Below are 13,148 nucleotides of genomic sequence, written 5' to 3'. Positions count from 1 at the left end.
TTTTTGATTCAAAAAGTCAAATGGCGCTCCTTCCCTTCCAAGCCCTGCCGTGCGCCCAAACAGTGGTTTACCCCCACATATGAGGTATCAGCGTACTCAGGACAAATTGGACAACAACTTACGTGGTTCAGTTTCTCCTTTTACCATTGGGAAAATAAAAAAATTGTTGCTAAAAGATAATTTTTGTGACTAAAAAGTTAAATGTTCATTTTTTCTCTCCATGTTGCTTCTGCTGCTGTGAAGCACCTGAAGGGTTAATAAACTTCTGGAATGTGGTTTTGAGTACCTTGAGGGGTGCAGTTTTTAGAATGGTGTCACTTTTGGGTATTTTCAGCCATATAGACCCCTCAAACTGACTTCAAATGTGAGGTGGTCCCTAAAAAAATGGTTTTGTAAATTACGTTGTAAAAATGAGAAATCGCTGGTCAAATTTTAACCCTTATAACTTCCTAGCAAAAAAAAATTTTGTTTCCAAAATTGTGCTGATGTAAAGTAAACATGTGGGAAATGTTATTTATTAACTATTTTGTGTCACATAACTCTCTGGTTTAACAGAATTATAATTCAAAATGTGAAAATTGGGAAATTTTCGCCAAATTTCCGTTTTTATCACAAATAAACGCATAATTTATTGACCTAAATTTACCACTAACATGAAGCCCAATATGTCACGAAAAAACAATCTCAGAACCGCTAGGATGCGTTGAAGCGTTCCTGAGTTATTACCTCATAAAGGGACACTGGTCAGAATTGCAAAAAACGGCAAGGTCTTTAAGGTCAAAATAGGCTGGGTCATGAAGGGGTTAAAGTAATGGTGGCCACTCGTTTTTCTTTACTTAGCTGTTTTTTTCTTGCCATAAAACAAATTCTAACAGTCTATTCAGTAGGACTATCAGCTGTGTATCCACCAGACTTCTGCACAACACAACTGATGGTCCCAACACCATTTATAAGGCAAGAAATTCCACTTATTAAACCAGACAGGGCACACCTGTGAAGTGAAAACCATTCCCGGTGACTACCTTTTGAAGCTCATCAAGGGAATGCTAAGAGTGTGCAAAGCAGTCATCAAAGCAAAAGGTGGCTACTTTGAAGAACCTAGAATATAAGACATAATTTCAGTTGTTTCACACTTTTTTGTTAAGTATATAATTCCACATGTGTTAATTCATAGTTTTGATGCCTTCAGTGTGAATTTACAATTTTCATAGTTATGAAAATACAGAAAAATCTTTAAATAAGAAGGTGTGTCCAAACTTTTGGTCTGTACTGTAGTCGAACATGAATGTCACAATGTACTTGAATATTTGTCTAAAAAAATATATACCGTATATATATATTTTAGTGCCATAGATGCATGTTCCATTGAAGAGCACATTCACATTAATAGAAAATTCATTAAAAATGTTTTTTCCCATGGTCTTGAATGTTTGATTCATGATGCCTGATATTTATGTCACATTCAAGCATCTCCTTATCCAGACTTGTTTTCCTCCTGGCCTAGAAGGGCTTTGATTTTTCATACTTTTATGTAGTGAGGAGATGAGATAAAAATATTGTCGCTTTATTATTTCTTTATTTATGCAGATGGTTCCGCGTAGAGACAAATTATGACCACTGGACCACTCCACCTCCCTTTGATGACCGAAGGTTAACTAATTTTTCTTCTATTACTAAGAAATCTTCAAAAATCTAGCAAAGCTAAGTTCATACTAGCATATAAGAAAATCATCCAATCTTCATCCAGTAAAAATGAATGATTTTTAATCTTGTGTTGTCCTGTGTATCCAATTCTGCTGTCTCACCCTACAGGAGAACTTATTGGTCTTCCAGCACTTTCTAAGAATGCAGGAGATCACAGCTATATCATTTCATCTCACATACAGCAAAATCCAAGTTTTTGTGGGAATGTGTTCTTTTTCTGCTGTATTGCTGCCTGCTTATGAAAGAGCAACACATACAGGGAAATAGTTTTCACTGGGGGGTGTTCTACTATCTAGCGACACACTCTTGGACTTGAAAATAAATGAATAATTAAAGTTTGCTCATTAGGTGCCAAAAAACTTTGATTGCTGATATCGCTGCAACATAGAGACGAAATTTGAAAAACAAACACTTTTTTCCCGGTCTGCAGCCACTAGTACATTGTGTGTCCAGCTCAACACAAAAAAATATTTTGTGAGAGGTCCTCTCTAAACTAGAACAGACATTTTAAGTCACACTCTGTTGGAGTGCTTATTTCTATCTGCTGTAATAGCAAAAAATACAGGGGCTGGTGAGCCCATACAAATCTCGTGGTTCCCAAAACATACATATTTATAGACATGGAAAAGCAAAGTGAGAAAAATAAAACATAACTCTTCACGTATGTTAAAATTACTATAGTAGTGTAAAAATGAGAACACCACCGTTTCTCATGAATATAGATTTAAATGAATATACTCCCACAGTGGTGAACAGTGTATTTGTAAACACAATATAAACCTGCAAGAAAAATTTGATACATATAATTTACACTCACTCTCTGAGTCCCTTTTCCCTCTTACAGACATAGCTTCCTTACATGACACAGATGCTGCTGCCCCTTTATACAACACCACAATAACAGCAGCACTTGATTCGGCCACCCCCCTCATGCACAGCAAAACTCGTACAATCAACAGGCAGCCCTGGCTGACCAAAGAACTGAGATGGGCTTCCAGGGTTTCTGAGCGGTGATGGAAGAGATCCCGTTCTGCTGAGCACTTTATCGCATACAAGCAGTCCCTCACCAGCTTCAAGTCCACACTCACTGTGGCAAAACAAACTTCTCATCTCTCATATCCTCCATGTCTCACAACCCTAAACAGCTTTTCAACACTTTCAATTCTCTACTCCATCCCCCAGTACCACCTCCCTCTCCTCTCTTTTCTGCTGAAGACTTTGCCTCTTTATGCAGAAGATCGATACAATCAGAGAAAGCTTTGGCCCACAGCCCCAATGCCCATTTTCTTAACTGCTCAGGCCTATTCTTCCAAAACTAGCTTCTCCGCCATGACAGAAGATCAGTTTTCCACCCTGCTGTCAAGATCACATCTCACCACTTGCACGCTTGAACCGCTGCCGTCCCACCTCATCCCTAACCTCGCCACAGTCTTCATCCAAACCCAGCACATCTCTTCAACCTTTCACTTACAAATGGCGTCTTCCCCTCATCCTTCAAACATGCCTCAATCACACCCATCCTCAAAAAGCCCTCCCTTGACCCATCCTCTGTGTCTAGCTATTGCCCAATATCACTTCTTCCTTATGCCTCCAAACTACTGGAACAACACGTCCATCATGAACTGTCCGCCCACCTCTCCTCCTACTCCCTCTTTGACCGGTTACAATCTGGCTTCCGACCACATTACTCAACTGAAACTGCCCTAACTAAAGTCAGCAATGACCTACTAACTGCCAAGAGCAAGCGACACTACTCTGTCCTCCTCCTGTACCTGTCTTCTGCCTTTGACACTGTGGACCATTCCCTCTTGCTACAGATTCTGTCATCTCTTAACATCACAGATTTGGCCCTATCCTTGATCTCGTCATATCTAAGAGACCGGACATTCAGTGTCTCCCTCTCCCACAACACCTCCTCACTTCGCCCCATCTGTCGGCGTTCCCAAAGGCTTAGTTCTAGGACCCCTGCTCTTTCTCATCTACACCTTTGGCCTGGGACAGCTCATAGAATTACACATCTCTACGCCGATGACACGCAGAGCTACCTATCTGGACCTTACATCACCTTACTGACCAAAATCCCACAATGTCTGTCCGCTATTTCATCTTTCTTTTCTACTCGCTTTCTAAAACTGAACATGGACAAAACAGAATTTATCATCTTTCCCCCATCTCACTCTACCCCTCCACCAGACCTATCCATCAATGTCAATGGCTACTCACTTTCCCTCACTGCATGCTTGGTGCCTCGGGGTGATCCTCGACTCTGCCCTCTTTTTCAAGCCACATATCCAAGTCCTTGCCTCCTCCTGTCGTCCCAAACTCAAAAACATTTCCCGGATCCGAGCATTCCTTGACCAAGGAACTGCAAAAACGCTTGTGCACGCCCTCATCATCTCCTGCCTTGACTATTGCAACCTCCTGCTCTCTGGCCTCCCTTCTAGCAATCTTGCACCACCTATCGCCGGCAGAGCAGGGGAGAATGATGAGGGCCGTCTTCTTCTCGGTGTCGATATGTGTCACACGGAGGACATCAATGTGTGTTTTCCATGTGCACGTGTGTGGGACGTTTTGCCGTCCGTGCTGACGGTATAAAACGGACACGTCTATGTGTGGGGCACACGGTCCGTGGAAACACACTGACATGTGCACAGACCTATTCATTTGAATGGGCCTACATGTGTCATTGTCTCCGGTACATGTGAAAACTGTCACCACACGTACCGGAGACACGGATGTGTGAAAGAAGCCTAATATAAATTAAATAAACAGCTAACACTGATGGCATAGTGCAACTGCATAATGCAATGAATAAAACAAAAGAAATATAAGAATCAAGTGTTAGACTGCTTCTAATTAGCAACACATAGTGATGTATAACAGAATGAACAGTCGATGAGGCATGTCTACAAACACAAGGCTTTACCTAGTGATATCCGGAGCCCCAACGTGCATTTCACCCTGTTTCCTCAGGGGGAGTGAGTGAAACCGGGTGAAATACGTGCTTTTGTCTCTAGTCGATGTTTTTTTTTCCATCACTTGGGACATACCACGTAAAGTGACAGTGGTGAGATTTTTAAAATTTGACTCTGTCACTAAGAGTTTATGGTCAAAATTGGCTCTGTCACTAAGGGGTTAAAGTAGCAAATGAGAAGGAGAGATTACCAATCACTAAATCCAATGTAGTCCAGTTAACTGTATATACGTATACACATGTTAGAGCTTCTCCAACTCCTGCTAGCTGCCCACGTGGTCCCTAGTCTTGTTTGCATTGTTCATGCTTGTTTGGCTCAAGCGCTGTATAAACTAGGTCACTTTCCTGCCGGACATTACCGACAGCAAAAAAAAACCACGTTTTTCTAAACAATGAATTGAGTAGAGCTGCAAATGCTCAATCACTGTTCCATTTTAAATGGGGCCCTGCAGAGTCTCGTTCTCTGAATCACTGCGACCCCAGCGTTCAGTATGCTTTCCCCTATCCTGAATGAAAAAAATGATAACAAAAAATGTTAGTCCTGTACACTCAAATAGAGCTATCACTGAAGAGGGTATGAGAGTTTCAATATCTACTTTATATCTTGCCTCCAATTTTGGAACAATCATTCCCTTCTTTGTGTGTTTTGCAGGTCTCCAGCTATAAAAGCTTTAAATGCTACTGGACAGACAAACATCAATACAGACTCCTTATACAAGGTGGGATTATTCATGTGTTTTTATTTATTTATTTTACTAGCAAAACTAATTGTTTTAAACAGATTTAAAGTGGTTGTCTGGGCTAATCACAAAAATCTGCAGCCACCGAAACGTTACACTGCATGCAGCACATTCTGTGAGGATTCTCGGATGCCGGCGGCAAGATCAAGCTGCTGAAAGTGGCATAGGGTAAAAATTATGGAGCCACTCAATTATGAGGGAAAACATTATGGAATCACCCTGTAAATTTTTATTCCCAAAACTAACACCTGCATCAAATTAGATCTGATTGTTAGTCTGCATCTAAAAAGGAGTGATCACACCTTGGAGGGCTGTTGCACCAAGTGGACTGACATGAATCATGGCTCCAACATGAGAGATGTCAATTGAAACAAATGAGAGGATTATCAAACTCTTAAAAGAGCGTAAATCATCACGCTAATGACCAGGCAATTTTTTACAATTCTGACCACTGTCCCTTTATGAGGTTATAACTCTGGAACGCTTCAACGGATCTTGGCGATTCTGACATTGTTTTCTCGTGACATATTGTACTTCATGATAGTGGTAACATTTCTTTGATATTACCTGCGTTTATTTGTGAAAAAAACGGAAATTTGGTGAAAATTTCAAAAATTTTGCAATTTTCCAACTTTGAATTTTTATGCAGTTAAATCACAGAGATATGTCACACAAAATACTTAATAAGTAACATTTCGCACATGTCTACTTTACAGCAGCACAATTTTGGAACCAAAAAATTTTTTTGTTAGGGAGTTATAAGGGTTAAAAGTTGACCAGCAATTTCTCATTTTTACAACACCATTTTTTTTAGGGACCACATCTCATTTGAAGTCATTTTGAGGGGTCTATATGATAGAAAATAACCAAGTGTGACACCATTCTAAAAACTGCACCCCTCATGGTGCTCAAAACCACATTCAAGAAGTTTATTAACCCTTCAGGTGTTTCACAGGAATTTTTTGAATGTTTAAATAAAAATGAACATTTAACTTTTTTTCACAAAAAATTTACTTCAGCTACAATTTGTTTTATTTTACCAAGGGTAACAGGAGAAAATGGACCCCAAAAGTTGTTGTACAATTTGTCCTGAGTACACCGATACCCCATATGTGGGGGTAAACCACTGTTCGGGCGCATGGCAGAGCTCGGAAGCGAAGGAGCGCCGTCTGACTTTTCAATGCAAATTTGGCAGGAATTGAGATGGGACGCCATGTTGCGTTTGGAGAGCCACTGATATGCCTAAACATTGAAACCCCCCACAAGTGACACCATTTTGGAAAGTAGACCCCCTAAGGAACTTATCTAGATGTGTGGTGAGCACTTTGACCCACCAAGTGCTTTACAGAAGTTTATAATGCAGAGCCGTAAAAATAAAAAAATCATATTTTTTTCACAAAAATGATTTTTTCGCCCCCAATTTTTTATTTTCCCAAGGGTAAGAGAAGAAATTGGACTCCAAAAGCTGTTGTACAATTTGTCCTCAGTACGCTGATACCCCATATGTGGGGGTAAACCACTGTTTGGGCGCATGGCAGAGCTCAAAAGGGAAGGAGCGCCATTTGACTTTTCAATGCAAAATTGACAGGAATTGAGATGGGATGCCATGTTGCGTTTGGAGAGCCACTGATGTGCCTAAACATTGAAACCCCCCACAAGTGACACCATTTTGGAAAGTAGACCCCCTAAGGAACTTATCTAGATGTGTGGTGAGCACTTTGACCCACCTAAGGCTTCACAGAAGTTTATAATGCAGAGCCGTAAAAATAAAAAAATAAAAATGTTCCCACAAAAATTATTTTTTAGCCCCCAGTTTTGTATTTTCCCAAGGGTAACAGGAGAAATTGGACCCCAAAAGTTGTTGTCCAATTTGTCCTGAGTACGCTGATACCCCATATGCTGGGGTAAACCCCTGTTTGGGCACACGGGAGAGCTCGGAAGGGAAGGAGCACTGTTTTACTTTTTCAACGCAGAATTGGCTGGAATTGAGATCGGACACCATGTCGTGTTTGAAGAGCCCCTGATGTGCCTAAACAGTGGAAACCCCCCAATTATAACTGAAACAATAATCCAAACACACCCTTAACCCTAATCCCAACGGTAACCCTAACCACACCTCTAACCCAGACACACCCCTAATCCCAACCCTATTCCCAACCGTAAATGTAGCCCCAACCCTAACCCTAACTTTAGCCCCAACCTTAACTTTAGCCCCAACCCTAACTGTAGCCTTAACCCTAGCCCCAACCCTAACCCTTACCCTAGCCCTAATCCTAATGGGAAAATGAAAATAAATACATTTTTTTAATTTTTAACTTTTTCCCTAACTAAGGGGGTGATGAAGGGGGGTTTGATTTACTATTTATAGCGGGTTTTTTAGCGGATTTTTATGATTGGCAGCTGTCACACACTGAAAGACGTTTTTTATTGCAAAAAATATTTTTTGTGTTACCACATTTTGAGAGCTATAATTTTTCCATATTTGGGTCCACAGAGTCATGTGGGTCTTGTTTTTTGCGGGAGGAGTTGACGTTGTTATTGCTAACATTTTTGGGCACGTGACATTTTTTGATCGCTTTTTATTCCGATTTTTGTGAGGCAGAATGACCAAAAACCAGCTATTCATGAATTTCTTTTGGGGGAGGCGTTTATACCGTTCCGCGTTTGGTAAAATTGATAAAGCAGTTTTATTCTTCGGGTCAGTACGATTGCAGCGATACCTCATTTATATCATTTTTTTATGTTTTGGCGCTTTTATACGATAAAAACTATTTTATAGAAAAAATAATTATTTTTGCATCGCTTTATTCTGAGGACTATAACTTTTTTATTTTTTCGCTGATGATGCTGTATTGCGGCTCGTTTTTGCGGGACAAGATGACGTTTTCAGCGGTACCATGGTTATTTATATCTGTCTTTTTGATCACGTGTTATTCCACTTTTTGTTTGGTGGTATGAGAATAAAGCGTTGTTTTTTGCCTCGTTTTTTTTTTTTTTTACGGTGTTCACTGAAGGGGTTAACTAGTGATATTGTCTTATAGGTGGGGTCGTTACGGATGCGGCGATTCTAAATATGTGTACTTTTATTGTTTTGTTCTTTTTATTTAGATAAATAAATGTATTTATAGGAAGAATATTTTGGGGGGGGATTTTTTGGGAATTTTTTTTTTATTTTTCTTAGGCCGGCGTCACACTTGCGAGTTTTACGGACGTTAGAGCGCAGAAACTACGTCCGTAAAACTCGCAAAAAATACGGCACAATTATTCTCTATGCCCCTGCTCCTATCTGCCGTATTTTACTGATCAGTATTATACGGCTTTCTACGGCCGTACAAAATCGCAGCATGCTGCGTTTGTCACCGTACTGCGCAAGAACTACGCCAATGAAAGTCTATGGAAGCGTGAAAAATACGGATTACACACGGACCAGCAGTGTGACTTGCGAGAAATACGCAGCGCTGTTAGAGAGAAAAGCCGGCAATTCAGTGCGGTGTACAGTAAAATCACACTGACAGCTTACAGTAGAATAGGTAGAATAAATGTGTACACATAGAATAGGTATGTATATATATATATATGTCAGTGAGACACATATATGTATATATATTAATATTTTTTCCAGCGCTATACAGCTTGAAAGCCGGTAATTCAATTACCGGCTTTTTCATTCTCCTTCCTAAAACCCGACATGATTTGAGACATGGTTTACATACAGTAAACCATGTCTTCTCTCCATTTTTTTTGCAGATTCCACACTACTAATGTCAGTAGTGTGTTTCTGCAAAATTTGGCCGTTCTATCTACTAAATTAAAGGGTTAAATGGCGGAATAAATTGGCGTGGGCTCCCGCACAATTTTCTCCGCCAGAGTAGTAAAGCCAGTGACTGAGGGCAGATATTAATAGCCTGGAGAGGGTCCATGGTTATTGGCCCCCCCCCCTGGCTAAAAACATCTGCCCCCAGCCACCCCAGAAAAGGCACATCTGGAAGATGCGCCTATTCTGGCACTTGGCCACTCTCTTCCCATTCCCGTGTAGCGGTGGGATATGGGGTAATGAAGGGTTAATGCCACCTTGCTATTGTAAGGTGACATTAAGCCTAATTAATAATGGAGAGGCGTCAATTATGACACCTATCCATTATTAATCCAAATGAATGAAATGGTTAAAAAAAAACACACACACACATTATTAAAAATTATTTTAATGAAATAAAACCAAAGGTTGTTGTAATATTTTATTTAACGCCCAATCCAATCACTGAAGACCCTCGTTCTGTGAAAGAAAAAACATAATAAACCAACAATATACTTACCTTCCGCAGATCTGTAAAGTCCAACGATGTAAATCCTTCTGAAGGGGTTAAAACATTTTGCAGCAAGGAGTTCCGCTAATGCAGGCTGCTCCTTGCTGCAAAACCCCGGGGAATGAAGCTAAAAATAGGTCACTGATCTATATTTAGCTTCATTTGCGGTGAGGCGCCCTCTGCTGGCTGTTCATAGATCGTGGGAACTTACCTAGAAATTTCCCAAAAAATGGAGAGAAGACATGGTTTACTGTATGTAAACCATGTCTCAAATCATGTCGGGTTTTAGGAAGGAGAAAGCAAAAGCCGGTAATTGAATTACCGGCTTTTTGCTATATCGCGGCTGTATGAAGTAATAATATATATACATATATGGGTCTACTGACATATATATATATATATATATATATATATATATATATATATATATATATATATATATATACAGTATATATGTTTTTTTTTAAACACATGGATCCCTTGTACAGGCGTATGTCGGTTTGGCAAGCCTGCGATAAAAACACGCAGTACGGCTGCCATACGGATTACATACGGAGGATGCCATGCGCAAAAAACGGTGACACACCCTGCCTACGGAGGAGCTACGGACCACTATTTTCGGGGCTTTTCAGCGTATTACGGCCGTAATATACGGACCGTATTTGCATACGCTGTGTGTGACGCCGGCCTTACACATGTGAATATTTTTTTTTTTTTACACTATAACATTGCCCCAGGGGGGGCATCATGTTATAGTGTAAGATCGCTGATCTGACACTTTGCTGTGCACTGTCAGATCAGCGATCTGACGTGCATTTCTCCTGGCTTACCGGCGCCTGCTCTGAGCAGGCGCAGTGAAGCCACCTCCCTGCAGGACACGGATGCCACGGCCATCTTGGATCCGGGCCTGCAAGGAGGAGGTAAGAGACCCTCGCAGCAACGCGATCATATCGCGTTGCTCTGGGGCTCTCAGGGAAGCCCGCAGGGAGCCCCCTCTCTGCGCTATGCTTCGCTATACCGCCGGAACACCGCGATCATGTTTGATCGCGGTGTGCCGGGGGCGGTTCGTGACCGCTCCTGGCACATAGTGCCGGATGTCAGCTGCGATAGTCAGCTGACACCCGGCCGCGATCGGTCGCGCTCCTCCCGTGAGCGCGGCTGATCGCTATGACGTACTATCCCGTCGGTGGTCATACGGGCCCACCCCACCTCGACGGGATAGTACGTCATATGTCAGAAAGGGGTTAAGTCCATGCCTCAGAGACTGCAAGCTGTTATAAAAGCCAGAGGTGGTGCAACAAAATACTAGTGATGTGCTGGAGTGATTTTTTTGTTTTTCATGATTCCATAATTTTTTTCCCTTATAATTGAGTGACTCCATAATTTTTACCCTATGCTTGGTTAAAAAAGTAACCATTACTGACTACCACATATATTTTATTCTTGATTTCTATTAGTGTTTCTTAAAGCCAGAAAGTTGCCATTTGAAATGACATTAGATTTGTGCCATGTCTGTGATCTGCTTTTTTTCTACAAAATTAAACAACTGAATGTTCATCCTCAAAAGCCAAACATCATTTTTGCCAGGGGTTGTAGATACATTTTTACTGTCTGCAGAAAACCTAAGCAATCATGGTATTATCGGTCAGCCTGTAAGGCAGCAAGGACCATGGCTGCATCATAAGCAACTGATTGTGGAACCACAAATAATTTTGCGTTGTTCCTTATCTGCTGCTGAAGTTGCAGCTATAGTCCATGCCTTTTATAATCCTGCCCAGCTGACCAACAAACCGTGTATGCTCAGGATAGAAACAATGCAAGTATTATGGTACATCAATCCCCCTTCAAGTTCCTCTTTCTTAATAAAGATATTTAGGAATCTATTTATTATGACAATTTATTATCTTCCCTATATTATAGCAAATTATAGCAGTAGTTATTTAGCAGAAAAATAAAATACATTGGAGCAACTTCACAACTCATGTCTTCTCTTTCTAGACAACTGGGAATCGGACATTAATGGAGCAGGATACTGGGGTTAACTGCACGCTGATCTGAAATGGTTATAATGTGTGTGTAGAATTAGACAGTAAAGCTGTGATTTGTAACAAATTCTTTGTATTTCCAAACACAGGTCCTGTCTGTGAAGCCAGTGATTAATTCGTATGTATTTCAATATTTAAAAAACTACAGTATTTTTTATTTTAAATAATTATTACCATCATATGTGTCACTATAATTGGTTGTATAATTTAATATAGCACCATAACTTTCCATTGTAATAAGGTAACCAGCCCATTTAACAGCTTGTTGTGGGTGACTTCTCTTGCCCACATCTATCAGCTGTTCTATCTGGGGAGCCAATGGCTTTCCCTACTTAGGCTACTTTCACACTAGCGTCGGAATCTCCCCGTCGCAATGAGTCGGGCAGAGATTCCGACGCTAGCGTTTGACGCACTGCACAACGGGTGCAGCGGATGCATTTCTCCGGCGCATCCGCTGCCCCATTGGGAGGTGGGGGCGGAGTTCCGGCCGCGCATGCGCGGTCGGAAAAAGCGGTCCGTCAGGAGCAAAAAACGTTACATTTAACTTTTTTGCTCCCGGCGGTCCGCCACAACACGGCGCAACCGTCGCACGACGGTTGCGACATGTCGCAATGCGTTGCTAATGTTAATCTATGGGGCAAAAACGCATCCTGCAAACAACTTTGCAGGATGCGTTTTTTGCCATAAACGACGCATTGCGACGTCTTACACAAAAGGGTTGCTGTTGTGAGAGCACTTCTAAGGCTTTGGTCACAGAAGAAAAATAAGGACAAAGTGCTAGTTACATAAGTTTTTATTCAATGCTTTTTCTCCCCCTTTTCCTTTGACCATTCAAGTCTATTGGGAAAACATAGGGAGCTGTAAATTTCACATATGCGCTTTTCTGCAACATTAAGACTCTGTGCGCACGATGTGGATTTAGTGCGTATCCGCAGCGGATTTTTCTTCGCAGAAACGCTGCAGAGCCGCACTGTGATTTACAGTACAATGTAAATCAATGTGGAAAAAAAAAGCTTTGCAGATGGTGCGGAAAAATCTGCGCGGAAACGCTGCGGATTTAAAAGAAGTGCATGTCACTTCTTTTGTGTGGATCTGCAGCGTTTCTCCACCCTTCCATTATAGAAACCCGCAGTGGTAAAAACCGCTGAAAATCCGCATCTATTCCGCATAAAAACCGCACAAAATCCACATAAAATCCGCGGCAAATCTGCACCTGCGTTTTCTGCCAGGAGATGCAGATTTTGTGCAGAAAATTCTGCACCCCATTCCGCAACGTGTGCACATAGTTTTAATGTCTCCTGGCAGCTGGAGGTGGAGAAACAAGTACCCTGTTTTGGTAATAAAGGTGCCTTTCAACCATGAGAACCCCATCTTTTTGACA

The 13,148-nt window shown here is 41.2% G+C and overlaps 1 protein-coding gene across 1 annotated transcript in view; it reads left to right on the top strand.

Moving 5' to 3' along the window:
* The window catches only part of LOC138654198 (N-acylethanolamine-hydrolyzing acid amidase-like), a 72,864-nt gene that overhangs the window by 45,749 nt on the left and 13,967 nt on the right, over nt 1-13,148 (top strand). The window contains exons 7-9 of the mRNA XM_069743400.1: nt 1,588-1,650; nt 5,331-5,397; nt 11,857-11,885. Of these exons, the coding sequence (XP_069599501.1) occupies nt 1,588-1,650; nt 5,331-5,397; nt 11,857-11,885 (159 nt within the window). The remainder of the gene's footprint in view (nt 1-1,587; nt 1,651-5,330; nt 5,398-11,856; nt 11,886-13,148) is intronic.

The sequence above is a fragment of the Ranitomeya imitator genome, chromosome 1, assembly GCF_032444005.1.
Source record: "Ranitomeya imitator isolate aRanImi1 chromosome 1, aRanImi1.pri, whole genome shotgun sequence".
NCBI lineage: Eukaryota > Metazoa > Chordata > Amphibia > Anura > Dendrobatidae > Ranitomeya > Ranitomeya imitator.
The sequence above is the reverse complement of the archived record's forward strand: the minus strand, read 5'-3'. Positions and strand labels throughout refer to the sequence as shown.